The sequence below is a fragment of the Heterocephalus glaber genome, unplaced genomic scaffold (genome assembly GCF_053883595.1).
Source record: "Heterocephalus glaber isolate CG9 unplaced genomic scaffold, H.glaber_assembly_v1.0 deba00001773, whole genome shotgun sequence".
In the NCBI taxonomy this organism is placed as follows: Eukaryota; Metazoa; Chordata; class Mammalia; order Rodentia; family Bathyergidae; genus Heterocephalus; species Heterocephalus glaber.
The window spans coordinates 6,744,205-6,764,874 of NW_028258463.1; the positions used below are offsets into that span (position 1 = coordinate 6,744,205).

The 20,670-nt window shown below is 54.4% G+C and overlaps 2 protein-coding genes across 5 annotated transcripts; one reads left to right on the top strand and one right to left on the bottom strand.

Annotated features, from left to right (window-relative positions):
* Positions 1-2,672: 2,672 nt before the first annotated feature.
* Sgca (sarcoglycan alpha) lies at positions 2,673-11,757 on the bottom strand. Of its 4 annotated transcripts, none has more exons than XM_021240175.2 (10): positions 11,645-11,741; positions 10,596-10,715; positions 10,351-10,505; positions 10,110-10,182; positions 9,360-9,558; positions 8,908-9,070; positions 7,915-8,030; positions 7,622-7,648; positions 2,998-3,190; positions 2,673-2,802 (listed from the first exon to the last, which is right to left on the bottom strand). In XM_021240175.2, exons 1-9 carry the CDS (start codon positions 11,679-11,681, stop codon positions 3,010-3,012), a joined length of 1,071 nt encoding a protein of 356 aa, XP_021095834.2. In that variant the 5' UTR covers positions 11,682-11,741; the 3' UTR covers positions 2,673-2,802; positions 2,998-3,009. The 4 variants fall into 4 exon arrangements, with proteins under 4 accessions (XP_021095834.2, XP_004859738.2, XP_087058289.1 ...); XM_004859681.3 differs by having other exon boundaries at positions 7,915-8,123; XM_087202163.1 differs by having other exon boundaries at positions 7,915-8,123; positions 10,351-10,715; positions 11,645-11,757.
* Positions 6,209-6,904, top strand: LOC101702472 (histone H1.9-like). Its single transcript, XM_004859680.4, has one exon. It carries the CDS (start codon positions 6,209-6,211, stop codon positions 6,749-6,751), a length of 543 nt encoding a protein of 180 aa, XP_004859737.1. The 3' UTR covers positions 6,752-6,904.
* Positions 11,758-20,670: the final 8,913 nt, after the last annotated feature.

Genomic DNA, 20,670 nt, shown 5'->3' on the forward strand with positions numbered 1-20,670 from the left:
AGTCTGGTGCTGAGACAACTCGGAGTACAGACAAAGACAGCCATGAAATCAGCACAGAAATAGAACGGGTGCCATGTGCAACTTCATTTTCTAGCAGCCATGTTTAAAAAAAGAGACAAGATCGCTTCTCGGCCTTTTGGCTCAGGTCAAGTGTAAAAAGAAACAAGTAAAACTCATTTAATAATGCCTTTTACTTAACCTGACACATCCCCAGATACCACAGCACCCTCCCTCCATTTCTGACACGCCACAGTTTAGCCCGGTTGCACCGCAAGTCTTTGGTGGCCACAGGGCAGCCCATCAAAGGCCTGCACCCTAAACTCGCAGGGAGAAATGGAACTTTCCACCAGGCACACGTGGAACTGGAGCCCCTTTAGTCTGGATCCTAGGGGTGAGGAGACTCCCCAGGACCTCTGGCTTGCACGCAATAACGTTCCTTTCCTGGAGCTCCCAGCGTGCTGGTCCTTGGGAAGAGCTCCCACAGCGGCCAAGGCAGGCGTGACCACCCCCTTGGAAGTTCACACACCACACACGGGACGCCATGGGCAGGGCCCTCGGTGGGACTGGAGGAGGTGGGGTGTGGGAGAGTACAGGGCTGAGTCTTGAGGGGCTGGGGGGATCCTGGTCAGTGACTACGGGGGTGACTGCTGGGTGGAATCTTACCCTTGTCCCTGGTGCTGGCGGAGGCTGTGTCCCCATGGCCCCTCCTGGGTGTGTGCATGGAAGTCACCAGGTTGGGCTGGGGTGTGGCAGGCGCTCACCTGTGCACACATTGAACGTGGGCAGGGCAGAGAGAGGCGGGGCACCTCCACTCCCTGTGCAGGGAATGATGGCAGTTTGGTCACTCCCCAGTGAGAAGAGGGGCACTGAATGTGCCTGTGCCCCCCCCCCCGCTACTGGCACCTGGGTGGCTGTGTGTGCCCAGCCGCTGATCCTTGTCCTCCACTCCCCACACCTTCCCAGCTATTTGTCTGAGCCATTTCCTCTCCGGCTGGCCGGCAGCCAGGCTCCCGTGAGCGAGCGCGCCTGGGAGCCCAGCAGGGAAGGAGTGGCAGCCAAGACCCGAGGCCAGGCCCGGAGGAGAGGGAGGGAGGAGCTGGCTTTGCACACTTCACTCCCTCACCGGCCTCAGGTTGGCCCGGACGGACTGGGCGGGGGCACAGGAGGAGCCAGCCAGACAGCAGGCGGGTAGCCCGCTCCTCCACCCCAGCAGATTCTGTGTGATGCCTGTGATGCGATGCATGTGCTTTCCGTCGGATACTGGCCCAGGAGGGAGGAGGAAATGGCGGAGGGGAAGTCGCAGTCCAAGAGCCTGTTTGGTTTGGGGCTGGGTGCCCAGAGCTACCCCTTCAACAAGGCCTCAGTACCCCTTAGGGACTCCGTGTACCCATTAACAGTTAATGGGCACCGGTGCCCAGCGAAGGTGGGGCAGAGAGCTGTAGAGGCTTCAGCAATGGCCTTGCTCAGCCCTTCGCCCAGAACTGTGAGCAGCCAGGGGCCATAGAACATGCCTGCAATCCCAGCACTCAGGAGGCTGAGGCGGAAGGCTCTGCTGCCAGTTCAAGGCCACCCTGGACTACACAGTGAGATCCTGTCTCAAAAAACAAAAATAACAAAGCAAACAAAGAGAACTGAGCACGAGAAAAGGAATCAAGATACATCATGTAAAGGTATAAATTCCCTATGATGAATATAATCATCATGTGAATCTAAATTCTACCAATAAAATTAAAAATGAAAAAACAAAACAAAACAGAAAAAGAACTGAGTGCAAACCCAGACCACAGTGCCCCCCCCCCCCCGCTCAGGGTTTAGTCCCTTCCTGCGGCTCCCCCAGCCCTTCAAGTGTGCACGTGGGGCCCTCGGAGCCGGTGGCCAAAGACGGCGTTCTAGTGCAGGAAGCAGATGGAAACAGTGAGCCCCGACAGCCTCTCCTCTCACAGAGCTGGGGGTGCTAGGAAGGAGGCCCTGGGTGGGAGTTGTGTGGACTGGGGGCTCCCAGCCGCGGAGAAGGGAAGGGATAGGAGGTGGCTGCCGGGCCTTGTGTGGACCCTCTTGCACCTGCCACCTGGAGAAGGCCTGGCATGTTCCCTGCTCCTCTGCTGTCATTTAGCTGCTCCTCTCTCAGGCTGTCCTCAGGAGGAAGCTATAACACATTGCCCCGGAGACAGCGCTGATGACAGTGGGAGGGCAGAGTGGCCACCTGGGAAAGCAGCCTCGGGTCTCTGCATGGCCAGCTGAGCTCTCCAGGACTGTGCGGACACCACGCTGGTGACACTCAGCGCAGCAAGAACCCAACTAAAGCTCCAGGTAGGGGCCTGGACCTCCTCCTTTGCCGACCCTCCAGAAGGCAGTGTGTGAGCAGACAGGCCAGGTTCTAAACCAAGCTCTGACACCAGCTTGTTCTGTGAGCTTGGGTCTGTCACTCTCCCTAGGCCTCAGTTTCCCTATCTATAAAATGGGGATGATGATCCACTCATCTGTCGTTGTCCAGTTTGTGTGACAGCTGCACATAGAAGAGCCTTCCCTCTTCCGGGGGATTTGAAAAGACAGCAAATGCCAAGAGTCCAAAGGGCAGGCTGGCAGCCCCGGGGGACCCCAGAAGGCAGAAAGAGCAATGCGGGCAGTGAGGACCTCGGGAGGCTGCAGAGAGGAAGGCTCTGGCGGCAGTAGACAGTAAGCAGCAGGCATTTATTCCGGGAATCCAGACTCCAAACACCTCCCAACACTCTGCTTCCTCTGAGCGTGGGGTCCAACAGGGCCAGGAGCTAGAATCAGCCCTTGCCAAGGATCAGCAGCTCTCTGAGTGGAGAGAGAAGGGGGGAGGAGGTCAGGGCTGAAACTGGAAGAGGAACGGCCTGGGAGCCATGCTGGTACCCTGCAGCTTCCCTGCAGGCACAGGCAGGTCTATGGGCCCCTTCCCCTGACCTCTCCCAACCCACCACTGCCCCAGCCTTGCTTCCAGAAATGATCCTGGCACTGCCCAGCCAGACCCACCTCGCGGGGCCCTCAGTGCTGGTCCAGGATGAGGGGCACCTGGGCGCTGTCCACACGGGGTGGCAGCCCCTCGCCTGTGCGCACATTGAACATGGGCAGGGTGGAGAGAGGCCGGGGCACCTCGCGGGTGGCCGCCATCTGCCGCAGCTCCTCCGTGTTCTGGAGAATGGTGCTGTGGTGGACCATCTGGATGCTGGGGGAAGGGTGGGAGTCAGCCCCAGGTCCAGCCTGGCCGGAGGGGGCCGGATGCCCACACAGGAAGTGGGAACAGGGAGCAAACAGGAAGTTTTATGGTGCCTGCTGTACCTCACCATGGAGGCACAAGCTTTGGGTCCAGACAGCCGGGCTTCAAAGCTGTATGTTCCTGGCCACTGTTAGCAATGTTGTGTCTCAGTTTTCCCTACCTCCTAGATTGTTGGGACAATTACACGAAAAAATGCGGCTTGGTGTTTAGCAGAGTAGCCAGCACGGGGCAAGTGCTCATTAGACACTAAGACACTGATAGATTTGTGGATGTATATTTGCAGAGGCCGGAGTCTGCCAGGTTAATAATCTCTGTATCCGTGTGTGGGTTTTGGAGATTGAACCTAGGGCCTTTGCACTGAGCTCCATCCCCAGCCCATTTTTTATTTTTTACTTTGAGACAGAGTCCCACTAAGTTTACACCCTCCTTCAATACAAATTCCAAGCCAGGCATAATGGTGCACATCATCTCAGCACTCGGGAGGCTGAGGAGAACTGCCGAGAGTTCGAGGCCAGCCTGGGCTATATAGTGAGTTCAAGGCCACCCTGGACTACATAGAGAGACCTTGTCTCAAAAAAAGAAAATACAAATTCCACCCACTGTGGGGCCCGTCCTTCGCTCCCTCCTGCACCCGAGCCCCCAGCCCTCTCCAGCCTGTACCAGTGCTGACCGGCTCCCAGCACTCTCCTGCCTGCTGTCTCTGTTTCACACCAAGGCTCTTGAGGCCCTATTCCGAATGAGCTGGAAATCCCAGCAGCACTGAGCACCATTCCCAGTGGCGAGTCCTTCCTGAGCCCTAGCTCCAAGTCCTTTGGAAGCCCAGTCCAGTCCTCCTTATCCTCCCGGACTACTTCCTGTGTAGGGGCGAGCTTTAGCCCATCCTGAGAAGCAGCATATACAGAGCTCAAGCTGAGGACCCACTGGGCATTAGAATCTGGGTCTGCTGCTTACTGCTCTGCCACATTGGGCACATTACTTAACCTCTCTGTGCCTTGATTTCCTCATTTGTAATGCAGTTGTGAATGGAGCGAATTAATCTAGGAAAAGCATTTGAACATCTCTTGGTCCAGCTGGCAGCAGTGGCAGCTATTTTCATGGGAAGCTTCAGGTTGCTACGGCATCATGGACGATATTTTACTAGAATGAGCTGCTGAAACTTGGCCTCCAGGGAAGGTGTTTGCTCGCCTCTCTGGTAGGAACCCACCCAGCCTGATGACTTTTACCTGGTGGCCAGGTCAGACAGAGCAGGGGCCTCTCGCTAGAGCAGTAAGAATTGGTTTTCTTAGGGGCGACCCCACTTGCCATGGGTTCACCGATCAGACACAGAGGGGAAGGGGTCCGAGACTCAGTCAATGCCTTGGGTCCCAGTTAGAGCCTAAGGGCTTAGAGCACAGAGCGATGTGCCTGCCTCACATTCTCTCTCAGATTAGAACCCAGTGCTGCCCATCCAGGGGCCGGGGAGGGTCGGGATGAGCTCTGGAGCCTGGAATTCACAAACTCAGTTTCCCAAATCAATTTTCCATTCCTTGGCAAGGAGAGGATGGGTGGACGCAGAGGCGGAGGCAGCCCTGCAGGTGCTCCCCCACTGGGAGGAGGCCCTCCGTCAGGACCCGCCTCTGCCTCCGCCTCCGCCCCAAGCCCACAGCCTATCTCAGGCTCAGCTCCGGGCACACAGGTGGAGAAATATCCTGGGGCTGTTTTTCTAGAGTGAGAGCAGACACCAGATCCCAGGGGGCTTCACCGCACAGGCCTTCCACATCAGCGCCAGGGTAGGCCCGAGCAAACCAGGCCTTCTTACAAACCCGCATGGCCACGCCTCACCCACACCCACTGCAGCATGGGCGCCAGCCCTGCACGCTCTGCCTCCGGGCACAGACCGCAGGTCAGTGGTCCTTAGGCCCAGAAGGGCTCTGTGAGCAGATGGGCTATAGAAAGACAGCTTGAAAAGTGGCGAACGTTGAACACAACGAGAAATCTGAATTTTGTTGAAATACATCAACACAAAGCCCAAACCAACAAAGGCTAATATGGCACCTGCCAAAACTGGCTATTGATTCCAAACTGACATAGGAAGCAGATTTTTCTGACCAACATCGGACCTACAGAATTGACCTAGAAAGTTGGAAGCGATGAGAACACCAGCCACAGGGAAAAAGCACCAATAGGTCAAGCCTGGTACAGCCCCTCAGACCCAAGGAATAAAATCCTCTGAAATTAATGTGGAAAATCAGTGATCTGTAAAATAAAAATCAAAAAAATAAAAGCAACAGCTTTTAACTACTTTCTATACAAATTTTCTCAAGGAGCCAGGCGAGGGGGCCCCGAGCACTCTGGGAGGCTGAGGCAGGAGGATCTCAAGTTCCAGCCTAGTCTGGGCAACACGATGGCTTACTGAGTCTCAAGGTAAAAAAATAAAAAGGGGGACTGCGGATTCAGCTCAGTGGTGCCCCCACCTGCCTCGCAAGTGCAAGGTCCCAAGTTCAATCCCCGGTATCAAAAAAAAAAAATTTGGCCAGGGATTTAGCTCAGTGATTTCGCCTCCTGCTGCGCAAGCCCAAGGACCAGAGTTTGATCCCCGGCACCAGAAAAAAAAAAGAAAAAAAATTAAAAAATAAAAAGGGGCCAAAGGTGTAGCTCAGTATGAAGGTCCTGAGTTCAATCCCTGGTACCACCAAAGAAGTAATCTGAGAGCTCAGACCCTGAAATGGGCCTTGGCATACACACAGGCTCACACAGTCACATCCCTGGCTCCCCCTGCCTGCCCTCCCAGGGAAGAACAATGGGGCCACTGTGACCTGAGCAGGATTCTGGTGACCTCACAGTGTCCCCCTGAGGTCAGTGCAGAGATAACTTCACCACCCGCTGGGCCTGCGGCACAAGTCCGCTGCGGCCAGCCGTGGGTGACTGTCCCTGGACCTCCCTCCAGGAAGTCACTAAGGGGAAGGAGCAGGACACAGCTTACCCTCCATGGAGAGCCACCCAGCCACCACCCTGGAGGTCCTCACACCCAGCTGCCCTTGCCTTGCCCTCCAGGAAGAAATACAGAGTGACTCTGCACTGCTGCCACCACCTGAGCACACCACTGCCAGCGCCGCCGAGGGTGGAGGCTGGCAAGCAATCGCCTCAGGCGCCACCAGCAAGAACGAGACTGGACGCGCCACCTGCCCCAAAGTGTCCCCGAAGCCCAGCATATCCAAGGTGATCCTGAGAGCCGCAGCAGACAAGGGCCCGCGCCACCTGGTGTCCCTAGCAGCCCTGAAGAGCGCTGTGGCCACCGTGGGCTACGACGTGAGCCGTAACGCCTGGCGCTTCAAGCGTGCGCTTAAGAAGCTGGTGGACCAAGGCATGCTCCAGCAGGTGACTGGCAGGGGGGCCCTGGGCTCCTTCCGCCTAGGCAAGAAGCAGGCCTCCAAGCCCAAGCTCAAGGCCAAGAGTCCAAGCCAGTCACAGCGGAGACGTGCACAGCGCAGGGGTGGGCAGTGTCGGCCTGGGCAGCACCGATCACTATAGGGCTCTAGACAGGGCCACAAGCGGCTTCTCAAGGGGCCTTGCAGAGTGGCCAAGGAGCGCCGCAAGTAACAAGGCGGCCAGGTTGGCTGGCAGGGGGTCCAGGCCCGCCACAGGCTCAGTGCTGCGGGAATAAAAGGAGCCTGACTTCCTGCACACTCGCCTCCTGGGATCTTTAGGGGTTTGGGAAGTGGGAGAGGAAGAGGGCTGGGGGAGAAGAGGGGGATTAAGGCCCTAGGGAGGGGGCGCCTGGGGCAAAATGAGAGGGAGATGGATTTGGGAAGGGAGGGGCAGAATGGACAGCATCCATGGCCCTCAGCTGGTCCAACCACATCTAATTTTTTTTGGTACTGGGGATCAAACTTAGGACCTTGTACTTGCAAGGCAGGCAGGGGAACCACTGAGCTAAATCCCCTGCCCCTTTTTTTTTTTTTTTTGAGACAAGGTCTTGCTATGTAGTTCAGGCTGGCCTTGAACTCTCAGAGAATCTCCTGCTTCAGCCTCCCAAGTGCTGGGACTACAGGCAGGCGCCACCATACCTGGCTTGACCACACTGTTGCATGTGGAGAATCCGAGGCCAGAAAGGGGGGTGGAGCCCAATCTAGGACCTGGGGGTCTGGCTCAGAGTGATGTGTGCGTGTGTGTGTGTGTACACGCCCTATCCCCAGGGAGGTCCCTCCTCCTGTGCCACAGTAGGCCCTTCTATGACCATCAGATGAGGTCAGGATAGAGGCCTAGCAAACAGCCAGCTCAGGGTCAGAGCTCTGAGGTCAGATGGCCCCCGTTACCCAAGTCATGTTTGTCCCTGCTGCTGCCAAGGTGGGAGGAACCAGGCTACCAGTCTGGGGGGCTCCCATTGCAGTGTTTACTCACTCAGAGGTGGCCAGATCTCTCTTCAGCCTGAGGGAAAGTGAAGGAGAAGGTTAGTTCCACTCTGGGCTTTGTCTCAAGGCGTCCCCAGGGCTCTGGTGTGTGGCACTTGGTGAGCTCTTATCACAACCTCCTCCCGGTGCCATCTGGGCAGGACCCGAGGCTCCAGTTGCCTAGACAGAACTCTGCTCTCCTCTGGCTGTGATCCCCATGCCCCACCACACAGCCCAGTGCCATGGGGGTCCTGTGATGGGAGCCCCAGCTGATGCTCGTCCCCACTCACCGTCCCCACTCACCGTCCCTCTCGCCGACAGCACATGACATAGGCCAGCAGCAGGGTAAGCAGCAGAGCCACCAGCAGAGGCACCAGGAGGGTGACCAGGGCGTCTTCGAGGAAGTCTCGGGCTGTGGCCTCGGTCGGAGGGCAGAAGAATGGATCATACTCCAGGATGCCATCCCCAATGGTAGGCACCTCGTCTGCAGGTGCCGGCACTGACTTATCCACCTGCACAGAGCCCAGGGCTGACCCAGGAACAGCTGGCCAGACACAGAGCCCAGGGACAGGGAAGAGGGTGGGGGCCAGCCCACTTTGAGGTACATCCCTGTGTGCAGAGAGGGTTTCCTGCCCCTGCGCCCCAGCTCCTGTGACTCAACAGGACAAGCACTGTGGGGAGGAGCCAATTCTAGCAGAGCTCAGACTGCACAATAGTTAGCGCTGGCTCTCACATCCTGCTGCCTGGGTTTGACTCCTGGTTCAGCCGGGTGCTTCCCTGGGATGGTTTGCCTCTGCGTGCCTCAGTTTCCTCAGCTGTAAAGTTAGTGATCCTTGTGTACCTGCCTCCTGGAGTGATATGATGTGGTGTATAACTCAGAAACTGACTGCTCCTCACTGAAGGTGGGTTTGCTAGACGACGCCTCAGTGGGAAGCAGACAGATATCACACAGCAGCTCAGGGTGGGGAAAGGGTTTGGGGTCTGCCCTATTTTAGCAGTGGGCTGGGCAAGTCTGGGGCACTAGCATCTGGAAACCCCTTGCCTGGGTTGTAGACTCTGCCGCCCCCTTGTGCGAGAAGGTAGAACTTCAGTGCGCGTGTGTGTGTGTGTGTGTGTGTGTGTGTGTGTGTGTGTGTCCAAAACTGAGACCACAGACTAAGGCTGGGGTGAGACTGACACCATCAGGAAGAAACCGGACTGGAGAAAGCACCGGCTGGAATGGGAAGGCAGGGAGAGGGAGGGAGGGGACTTGGGGATGCCTCCCCACCCAGCTCTGGGTTCAGCATCCCTCCTCACCAGGGACACGTTGCACCAGTCAACGCGGAAGTGGGGTGCCAAGGTGTCGTAGCAGGACAGGAGCGGGGGCTGGCCCTGGGCACAGCGGGCGTGGCTGTCAGGGGACGCCACCATCTTCAGGCAGGTGGAAAAGGGCGTGGCAGAGCCCACTTTGATGTATACCCTGGTGGGTGCAGACGGAAGGGAGGCCAAGTCAGCAGGGGCTGGGGACTGGGAACCTTATCCGCCGGGAAGTGCAGAACTCGGGTCGCTAGGGTTTAGGCTCAAGAAGAAGACGATGGTGTGGCTGGAGGGAGTGGACAGTGGTGTGAAGCTGGGAGGAAGAGACAGGCAGAGCAGGTGTGCAGTGGTAAAGCCCCACCTGGAAATTGGGGAGACCTCTGCTTTACGCCCACCCACCCCCCAAAACAAAAAGCGAGCTGCCTTCTCCGTCTCCCAGGCTGCACACCTACCCTTCCTTGCGGCCCTCGATGGGAAGAGGGACACGGCCACCACAGTCCAAGGCGGAAGTGACGTTGAGCACCTGAAGCTCCCCGGGCTCCCAGAGGCCCCCCAGGCCCGTGAGGAAGCGGCTAGTGGGCGTGGAGGGCAGCACCTCCTCCACGTCGTGGCTTCGCACCAGGAACTCGGCTTGGTACGGCAGCCGGGGGCCTGGGAAGCCAGGGAAGGTCAGGCTGCTCGCAGCCCCCAGCTCTGTACCTCCCAATCCCCTCCCCGGCACATCATGGGTCCCAAATGCCCTTCCCAGCACCCAGGTCCGAAGTCTGTCCTCAGAGCGGCCCCAGACTAGGACCCCAGTCCAGCGCCTGACCCCCAAAGCTATCAATTTCTATCTTTCCTTCTTTTTTTGGTGTTTTTGAGGTATTTTTGCAGTTCGAGTTGACCTTGAACTCACTATGCAGCCCAGCAAACTGGCTGCAATCCTCTTGCCTCAGCCTCCAGAGTGCTGCCTGGCATTACAGACATGCGCCAACAGGCCCAGCTACCAATTTCGCATCCTCCCTGACTCCCCAGTTTCTAGGGTGCCCTGCTCCCCACTATTCTTTTTTTTGGTACTGGGGATCGAACTTGGGTCCTTGTGCTTGCGAGGCAGGCGGGGCACCACTGAGCTACATCCCCAGCACCCCTGTTATTCTTCAAGCCTCCCCCCCAGACCCCCCAGCCTGGCTTTGGTGGGGAGAGGTGGGGCGGAGCTGGAGTACCTTCAGGGTCCCCAATCAACAGCACCAGCCTCTTCTGAGTGGTGGCGAAGGTGTCCCGATTGTAGGCTGTGACCTGGGGGGAAGGAGGGACAGCTCAGTGGGTGGGGGGCGACTGGTACCCCACCAAGTAGGGACATGCAAATGTATGCAAATGATATGCAAATGGTATGCAAATTGTACACAAGCGGGTGGGAAGGGACAGTGACCCATCCCTGGGAGGTTCTGAGGGTCCCTCTGGCACCTCGATGACCTGGCGCCCGCGATCTTCCGAGGTGGCCGTGCCATAGAGGAAGCCAGGCTGGGTGGGGCTGCGCTGGGTGTATCGGAGCCACCGGGGCAGGTCCGGGTGTCCCTGGAGGTGGGCGTGGTAGGTGATGCGTGTAGAGGGCTGGACAGCTGAGGGAAGAGACGGGATTGGAGGCCCGACAGACAGGAGCAGCCTGGAAGGACACCCCGCCCACCCCGTGCCCACCAGGCCCCTCTCACCAGTGTCCTCGGGGAGCCGCAAGAAGGTCGCGTGGTCCAAGGTGTGCACAAAGACACGGCCCACAAGTGGGTGGAGGGGGTTCTGCTGGGCCTGGGTGCCCCCCAGCCCTACCGAGAGACCTGTGGGAGCCCACAAGTCCCACACACAGAGGCAGCCTCAGCCCGGGCAGGGGGTGAACTCTTCCCCACCAGGTCCCCCAGCTCCTACAGATGACAGCTAAGGGCCCCTTCGCAGGCTCCAGGAAAGGAGGGGTGGGGGTAGGCCCTGATGTGCTTTTCGGGGGGGTTGGAACCAGGGTCTCACTATGTAGTTCAGGCTGTCCTTCAACTCACTATGTAGCCCAGGCTGGCTTTGAACTCTCAGAGATCTTTCTGCCTCAGCCTCCTGAGTGCTGGGATGACAGGTGTGTGCTACCACACCCAGCTGTGGGCTACCATTTAAATAGGTGATGAGGCCCAGACTTTCCTTTGGTTTGGATTTGTGGGAGGGCCCCCTCCAGATGGAAAGAAGCTGGTGTTGGCTGGTAGGGGTGTGTGGGACCGTCCGGGGTGTGTGTGTGTGCGCGCGCGCGCATGTGCAAACTTGGGAAAGAGCCCCACACTAAATGTCTGGGAGGCTAGAGGGGTGGGGAGGGGTAGAGCACTCCCACGAAGGGTGGCCCCTGTGGGACCTGAATCTGACCCTCCTCTCCTGCTATTGGCAGAGGAGCAGGCCCAAGGAGCCTGGCCAAGGGGACCTGCCCCAGACACCCTCCCTCTCTCCTGGGCCAAATTTAGCCTGGGCCTGACCAAAGCAGCAATCAGCCGACCCATTAAAGGGCCCTCGACCCTCTGTGCCCTCGCTGTGGGGCCCAGCCCAGGCCTAGGCCACCCCCAGCCTCGGGGCTCGCAGCCCGAGCTCATCCTGTCTGGGCACTCAAGGCCCATGACCCCGCAGGCCCCCCCACCCCCAGGCCTCCCCCTGATGATCCCTGTCCTCCAGCTCCTCGCTCCTGAATCCTGGCCCTGGTGCTGGCCTCTCCCCCCACCCCAGGAAAGCCCCAACTTGCCCACAAGGAGAGGAATCCAGAGGATCACGGCTGCCATGGCTGCCCCGGCCTGGCCCAGCCCCTGTGAGTGACAGAGGCAGGGGCAGGAGAAGAGGAGGGAGGGAGGGAGGGAGAAGCAGCTGGGGCCCAGCCTCGCCCGGTGGAACCTCCCCTCCCTGACCATTCCTTCCAGGGTGCTCTGCGTCCTCACATACACACAGCCGTCTCTCCCCATGGACCCAGCATGTGTCTACCTGACTACCCAGGTCCTCCCGTAAAACCTGAGTGGGACGGGGTGGAGTGGCACATGCCTGTCATCCCAGCACTGTGGAGGCTGAGGCAGGAGGATCGATGCAAGTCTGAGGCCAGCCTGGGCTACCTAGTGAATTCGAGGCCAGCCTGGAATACATAGCAAGACTGTCTCAAAAAACCAAACAACGACGAAACAAACCCTGGTGGCTTTATTGTCCTTGAGCTCCCTGCCCATCCTTAGTTGATAGCTTTCAGGCCCCTCTTGTCCTGGGCCATCCTGTCTAGGACCTTCTCATAAGGTCATCAACACCACGCTTGCATGCACACACACACACACACACACTCCAGCCCTGAGGGTGGTAAAGGTGACAGGGGTCCTTGGAGACCAGAACCCCATTACCTTCCTATGACTGGCACAGGGCCCAGCAAAGTGCAGGTATAGGGGCCTGGGTGACTGCTGCCTTCTCAACAAGTAGGGTGTGTGCTGTCCTGGCCTCAGCCTGGCCAAGCACCCTCAGGGCCTAAGTCTAGGAAGAGACGGCCGGGGAGCGGAACAGAGGGCCCTGAGGCCCAAGCATGTGGCACCTGGGCACGAGTTCCTCCTTGCCATTCCCTGGCCAAGTGACTTGAAACAGTCACTTGCCCTCTCTCGGCCTTGATTTCCACAATTCTGTGCTCCGTGAATAGCTCCCGCCTCTCAGCGTCATTGTGCAGCATCACAATTCTGGGGATCGCAGCACCTGCAGGTACCGAACACAAAGAAGTAGAGATGCCCACACTGCCCACGTGCGGCCTGCACACTCGGGTGAGGACGGCTGGCTGTCCACCCCGGTGCCCAAGGGCTCTCATGGAGTAGGAGTATCCACCCTTATTCCATACCCACAGTGGCTGCATGAGCAGACTCCACTCCTGTCCCCATTGTATAGATGGTAACACTGAGGCATGGGGCACTGAGGCCCAGAAGCCAGGCTGCTGATGAGGTGAATGCCCGTAAAGCGCATAGCTCAGTGCCTGACTCCACCCGTGACAGCGACAGTGGCCACCACCTCCCCTGTCTCCCTGCATCAGACACAAGACCTGGGTCTGCGTGTGAAGGGTGGGGCGCCCCTGACCGCCGGGCCTCCTGCTCAGGACAGGCAGAAGGTGCCCTCCCCAGCTGCCACAGCCCCCAGCATCCCAGTCCTTGGGGCATCAAGATGAAGGTGCCCCCTTCTCCCCTCAGCCAAACATCGGGGCAAGGACATCTGGGACCTGCCGGTCAGGCCTGAGAATCCAAGGGTGTGGCCCTGCAGCTCGGGTGGCTGGCTGGGAAGTGGCTTTGTCCTTGTCCCTTCCTTTCTGTCCACCTGACCACCCCACTTGTCCCCAGAGAGCCACTCAATGCTGGAATCAGCATCCACTCTGGCTCCCAGGCAGGGGTTTGTCCCCAAATCACCTTGCATCTCTCTGCCTTCTCGGAGATGGAGGGAGAGAGGAAGAGAGACTTAGGGCAGAGCGAGTCGGACAGAGGACATGGACGGCGGAGCAGAGCCCACAGCTGCCCGGCCCAGCCCTGCACCCCGCATGTGACTCCGTGCCACCCCCTGCCGCCTCCCTGCTATTTCTGGAGCCACCTACTCATATCCTCAGCTGTCGCAGGGAGTAGTGCCTGCGCCCTGGAGTCACCAGGTCCATGGAGGCCAGCCATCCTTAGAAGAGCTTCAGTCACTTCCCCTCTGATCCTGCCCCAAAGACCCAGGGACTGTCCCCTGGGCCAGCTGGAACCTGAGTCCCAGATGACCACAGCTGACCAGATGGGAACCTGCTGCTGAACACACAGCCTCTTCTGTCTGTGGGGGCCTAGGGTTAGAAGGGGGGCTCCTGGGGTCCTTCAACTTATTATTTTAGAAAAATTTTTAAAGGACACAGAATAGCTGGGCATAGTGGTGCATGCCTGTAATCCCAGCATTTAGGAGGCTGGAGCAGGAGGATTGCCTGAGTTTGAGGCCAGCCTGAACTGCATAGCAAGATCCTGTCTCAGACAAACAAAAACAAAACTTACACAGAATAATACAATGAGCTCCTATGTATTGATTACCCAGCTTCAACAATTACCAACTCATGGCCAATCTGGAGTCGTTCATACCCCTCCCGATTTCCCTCTCCCACTTAACTTCACCTGTCAGGATGTCGGGGTATATCTTTAAGAGCTGAAGACAGTAAAAACCCAATAAAATAAAAGCTAATGACTTTAACCTCATCACAAAACATTCAATTATTAACATGCTCAGTAATTCCTTATTACAAACTTCTAGTGTTCAAATTCTTAATTTCTTACCACTTTCCTGGGGGAGGGTGTTTGTTTTTCTCGTGTTTATGTGTTTGGTACTACTGGGGATTGAACACAGGGCCTCGGGTATGCTAGGCGGATGCTCTGCCACTGAGCTACATCTCAAGTCCTTGTTGGTTTGCTTGGTTGGTTTTTTGAGACAGTCTCACTATACAGTCTAGGCTGGCCTTGAACTTGTTATGTAACCCAAGTTGGCCTCAGACTCATGATGTTCTTGCCTCTCAAGTGCTGCACCACACTCAGCTGATAAATATAGGAGATCAGGTCTCACTGGTGGCCTTGAAATCCTGGGTTCAAGTAATCCTCCGGCCTCAGCCTCCTGAATAGCTGGGAATACTGGTATTAGCCTCAGTACTCAGCTAATTTCATTTTTTTGGGCCGGGGATTCAGCTCAGTGGTTCCGCTGCCTGCCTCACAAGCGCAAGGACCCAGGTTCGATCCCCAGTACCAAAAAAAAAAAAAAAAAAAATTCCTAATTTCATTTTTTAAAAACAAGTATTGGTGGGGCCGGGGATTTAGTTCAGTGGTTTTGCCACCTGCTGCGCAAGCGCAAGGACCCAAGTTCAATCCCTGGTACCAAAAAAAAAAAAAAGATGAACATATGTTGATGATGGTGGTGACTGTAGTACTGTGGATCCCAGATCTTTTTAATTTTTGAATCAAGGTCTTGCTAAGTTGCTCAGGCTGGGCTGGCATTTGTGCTTCTGCCTCAGCCTCCCAGAGTACTGAGATCAGAGGAATGTGTCCCCATGCCTGGATAAGATGGACATATTACAGTGATGGATCCCCACATCTCTGGGTTCCTCAGTCATCTTTTTCTCTTCCCACCTTCCTTCCCTCTTTCCCTTCCTTTCTCTGGCTCTCTCTCTTTCCTTGTTGAGCCTGGGCTATTGTCCTGCAGTTGTCCACAGCCTGGATTTTGCTGACTGGGTCTCTCCGGTTTTCTCTAACACGTTCTCCTGCCCCCTGCACTTTCTGCAAATGTACACGGTGAAGTCCTGAAGGTCATAGTTGGATCTGAAGCCCTGATCAGATTTGGGTCGGGTTGTCTCCAGCGAGACCCCTGCATGTTGGCGGTGTTCTTCGTCTGGAGGCACATCGTGTGCCATCAGCTTTTTTAGCTGTTGTGTTGCTGTTCTGCAAGCTGGTGACATTCAAATTCAATCACTTGGAACACTTCATGATTTGGCTACGGAGTGGCACAGTTCACAACAGAAAGCCAGAGTAAAGGCTTGATCCTTTTCCTATATTTACCAGCTACAAAATACTGGTTGATTTCCCAGCGTCCTCCAAACTGACCAATTAGCTCCCCAACACACACACACTAGTAGGCTAACTATGAATTTGTGGTTTGAACACATGGATCGCTTCATTCCATTGCCGACAGCTAGCATCCGCCAGCCTTCACGAGGTCCCATCCTTAGCTCTCAGTTTAGTGCTCCCCTCTCGGACAGCAGTGGAGAGAACTGGGGGTCAGGTCTCTGTGTCTCTGCCTGTCTCAGCCTTCCAGGTGCAGGCTCGCCCTTCGCCTGGCTCACGCCTGTGACCCCAGCCCTGCCCTCAGCCCAGCTGGCTCTCTGTCCTCTCTTCTCTGTCATCTGCATCGATCTCCCCAGCTTTCTGCCCTTTCTCTGCCCATCCCAGGGACGGTTTGCTGAATGAATGAATGAATGACCTCCCAGCTCTGCCTCATCCACTCCTCTCTCTGTGAACCTGTCTCCCTAAGTCTCTTGACCTCTCAGGGCCATATTTTCTTTATCTGGATCTAAAACGGAGGGTTACGCGTAGTCGTCCGGGACAAAGAAAAACCTTCCCCGTCCTTGTCATCTGATTCTCGCGTCTGTTTCCCAGACTCCACCCACATCTTTCTCCCGGATCTTCTTCGCCGCCCCCTGCGCAACAACAAAGGGTGCGACTCGGTTAGTCCGCCACGAGGGGGCGCGCTGGCTGGTTCCAGCTCGGCCCTGCGCCTGCGCAATGTTGGGGCGGAGCCGGCCACCTGGAAGGAACCCGGAACCAGTAGCTGCAAACCCAGAGAGGGGAGCGGAGCTGGGACTCCCGGGCTGGGGGGTTCGTGATGCGGTGCACACGGAAGAGGACCTGAGGCCTCAAGCCCCCAGTGTCCTCTTCCCTAGGGGAGGGGATCCGCAGGGAGACAGGGATTGGACCTAATGAGCTCGTCCCCTCCCTCGCCCACCATCCGCTGTGTCAGTCCTCCGACTTCCAAGGACATCGCCGTGTTCCCTCACCCCGCAGACATTTTGGGGCGCCAGCCTAAAGAGCTAAGTCTACCCAGAATCTTCCTCTCCTTTTTATCAGCGGACTTCTAGCCTTCAAGGGGTTTCTTGAACCTGTGGCTCAGAGCCATACAACCCGAGCTGGAGGATGCCGGAGATGCTTCCTGGCCTGACTTTGTAGCTTAGGGGAGAAGCAGAGCCCGGGAGGGACTGTCCTGGGTGGCAGAGCCATTTCCACTGGGACCCTCCCTCCCCACAGTGGGGGTAAAAGGGATCAAGGCGAAAATGGAGACGAAGTGCTTTGTAAACCATAAAGCTCGAAGAAAGGAAAGGGCCTTTTATTTATTTATAACCAATAGTAGAAGGCAAGAGCTGCGGAGGACAGCCCACTCGCAAGGCCTGATGGCTGGGAGAGGTCAGATTTAGAAGTCAGTACTCAGCGATAAAAGGATTCAATTTGGAACATGAAAAAGACAACATCTCTGACATCTTTCGTAGGTGATTATTTATATAGAAAATGCAAAAGATTCTACGGGTATATTGTTAGTGACAGAGCTCAGCCAGGGGCTGGACAAAGATCAACACGCAGATATAAATAAAATACAAAATTCCAGTGTTTCTATACACTAGCAACAATTTACTAAAAAAAACTTTAAAAAAATAAATCATAGGGCCAGGGATTTAGCTCAGTGGTTTCGCTGCCTGCTGCGCAAGCCCAAGGACCTGAGTTCGATCCCCAGTACCAAAAAATAAAAAAATAAAATACATAAATCATAGGGGGCTGGGGATTTAGCTCAGTGCTTCCGCCGCCTGGCTAGCAAGCACAAGGTCCCAACTTCGATCCTCGGTACCAAAAAATTTAAAAAATCATAAATCAATACAATTAAAATTGTAAAAGAAATTCAAAAAATGAACAAGTCATTTCAAAATACGTATAAAGAGAAGCGGGGATTTAGCTCAGTGGCACCATGCCTGCCTCGCAAGTGCAAGGTCCTGAGTTCAACCCTCGGTACCAAAAAAAAAAATGTATGAAGAAAAATATGGTTATAGTCTATGAAAGGAATAAATCAGTATAGAGAAGGGTTCAATTTAGGGGTGAAAAGCCTCGATGTCATTCTCAAAGACGGTTCTGTCCACATTACGCTGTCAGTGCGATGCATGTTCCATAAATATCCTAACGGTATTTTACAGAGCTTGGCAAACTAGTTCTAAAATTCATATGGAAAAGCGACGGCCTAAGCAAGGTTTTGATGATTCTAACTGATACCATGACTCTTTTGAAAGCGATAGTAATTAAAACAATGTGGTATTGGTGCCGGGCTAGACAAAGAGATCAATAGAATAGAGAAACGGTTCCAAGCATGTGTGGGAATTTGATTTATGATGGTGGTGGCATTGCAAGTCCAAGGGAGAGAACAGACTATTCAATAAACAGTGTTGAGACATTTGGCTTTTCATATAAAGACTTCATATCCATTAATATTAATCCCAAATGGACTAAAGATGTGAAAGTGAAAAACAAAATTTTAAGAGAAAATGTAGGAGATCCAGGGTTGGAAAGCAGTTCTTATACAAGAGACCTAACTCGGCAAGATTGAGTGATCTTATTACATTACTTCCCCCCAAATCTCTCAGCTATGAGAACAGCCTTAGGAATAACTCGAAAAGACACATAGCAACCTGGATGGTGGTGTTGAGATCCATGAGACAGCCATAAGGATTGGTATCTGGAATCTATGAAACTGTTGGAAATCAGTAAGGAAAGGACAGGCCTTTTGAGTGCCATTCGGAATGGCAACCCTCCCCTTCTTCCTCCATCCCAGGCTTCTGATCTAATTCAAGGGCTTGGGCTTTGAGGGAGGGTGGGTCTTCCTTAGCCCCATCATCGAACTGTGATTGGTCTAAATATAGCAGTCAGTTTGTTCCTCTGGTCAATGATTGGTCCAGGTGTAGACATGTATTCAATTCTAGTCACCAAGACAGGAAGGGAGATAGACTCTCTGGTACCAGTGGGAAAGGCACTTTGACTGTGGCCTCTGATTGTGGTCACCTGTACCTGCACATGACAGTCGTCTTGGGGCCATGTGGAGGCCACTGTAAGAAGCAAGCCAACACAATGAAGGTGGTAGTACCCTCATGAAAGGAACATGGAAAAGAAAGGAGGGAGAATCCACTTCTTGATATCACAGTTGAGTCTCTGAATTGAGCAACTCAAGGACTTCCTGACATGTAAGGTACTCTATTTTGCTTAAACCACCTCTATAGTGGCACCTCGGTTCACAAATTTAATTCTTTCCACGATTCTGGTCACAAACTGAATTGGACAAGAACAGAATCGAATTCAATGGTTAGGTTCAATGTTGACCTTACAGGAAAGTTGGATTTGCTTCTTGTCTTATTTGGTTTATGACCAGAATTGTGGAAAGAATTAAGTTCATGAACCGAGGTACCACTGTACTTGGGCTTTCTGTAGCTTCTACTTAAAGTGACCACAGGCTAACAAAGGGTATGGACATCAGTGAGAATCCAGAGGAAGCCCGGGTGACCAGAGAGCAGGTCAAGACACTTGACATCACAGGTAGGGAGGCAGATTCCAATGAGTCTGCTTCACATGCATCGGGCTGGTGAAAATAAGTCTAGCAAGAGCAAGTGTTGGCAACGGTGTGGCCAGAGCAGACCTCTCTGTCCCCTTCTCCCTTTCCCTCCCTCTCCCTCCTCCCTCTTTTTTTTTTTTAGACCAGGTCTTGCAATGTAGTCCAGACTAGCCTTGAACTCATGATCTTCCTGCCTCAGCCTCTTGCATGCTGGAATTATAGGTGTGCGTCACCATACCCACCTCTAAACAAAGCAATCTTGTTCAAATGGTGGTGGTGGGAAGATAAATGGGTTCAGTGCTGAAGTGAGTAGTTTGGCAGTACTAGGCAGGGAGGAACCCTACCCTGCTACCCCAGATTTCTGCTCCTGGGCAGACACCCTAAAGATGAGTCTAGAGCTCAGGCTGAGGGTGCTCAATGCAGCTCTGCTCACGATAGCAAACAGCAAAACAGGAACAACCTAAACACCCATCAGCAGAGGAACTGATACATAAACTGTGGCTGATTCACATGCTAAAATAGTAAATTAAAATGGTCAAGCCAAAGCCATAAGTGTCACCGTGGCTCCCTTGTAAAAAACATATCAACACTCAGGAGGCTGAGGCAAAAGGATTGCCCTGAGTTTGAGGCCAACCTGGGCTACATAGCAACACCAAAAAACAAAACAAAACAAAATAAAAATAGAGTGGGAAAAGGTACAGAATGGTACATATAGTATGATGCTTGTTACATAAACTAAAAATATAGAAAGCACTGCTGCTTTATGAATATTTAAATGTACAGGAAAAATAAGAAATTATGGGCTCTACTTTAAAAAGAGGAACATCCGGACACATGCCACTGCATACCTGAACTGTGAAGACATCATGTGAAGCAAGGTAAGCCAGTTCCTGAAGAGCAAACTGTGTGACTGCACTCACATGTGACGCCTGCCATGGTCACGCACAGGGAGCCCGACAAGCACAGGAGGTCGTGGGGCAGCAGGGAGAGGGGCCGGAGGTACTGTTAGAGGCGCGTGGGGTTGTAATTTGGGAAGAAAGTGTTGGAGGTGGGTGATGTCGATGGCTGAACAGCAGTGTGAATGCTCTGAATGTCACCTGCGTATGTACATGTGGTTAATGTGGAGAGTTGTTGTATAGTTTACTACAGTTTAAAAAATAATAATAATACAGAATGATGGGCTTCTAAGGATGTATTGTAAACTTGTGAGAATGGAGGGGACCGGAAGCAGAATGGGGAGGGGGGGCTTCACCAACTTGAACGTTCACTTTTTTGAATAAGGAAACAGCTGGAGCAAGAATGACCCATGGTCCCACGGGTGAAGGTTGCTGGTGATGCGATTCTCTGAACTGTCCTTATTTCCCAAGAAGCCTTTCAAGCTAAAAGTAAAAATATGGACTAATTCTCTCTTTTTTTTTTTGGTACCGGGGATGGAACTGAGGTCCTTGCACTTGTGCAGCAGGCAGCGAAACCACTGAGCTAAATCCCCGGCCCTATGGACTAATTCTTTTTCTTTTTTTTATTAGAAAGAAGATGGGTCTGAAGAAAAACTGCCTGGAAGTGTCGGATTTCTCATCCCACTCTTCACCCTCAAGGTCACCCGAAGTGCAAAGGACAAGTATGGCAGAACCAAGA

Bases quoted from the DNA above. Each gene is read 5' to 3' on its own strand.
- LOC101702472 (XM_004859680.4), top strand. From the start codon at position 6,209: ATGGAGAGCCACCCAGCCACCACCCTGGAGGTCCTCACACCCAGCTGC.
- Sgca (XM_087202163.1), bottom strand. From the start codon at position 11,681: ATGGCAGCCGTGATCCTCTGGATTCCTCTCCTTGTGG. The intron at 9,071-9,359 runs GTAGGTGTGCAG...TGCACCCACCAG, and splicing joins ATCGAGGGCCGCAAGGAAGG to GGTATACATCAAAGTGGGCT. The intron at 3,191-7,621 runs GTGAGTAAACAC...CCCTTCCCCCAG, and splicing joins AGAGATCTGGCCACCTCTGA to CATCCAGATGGTCCACCACA.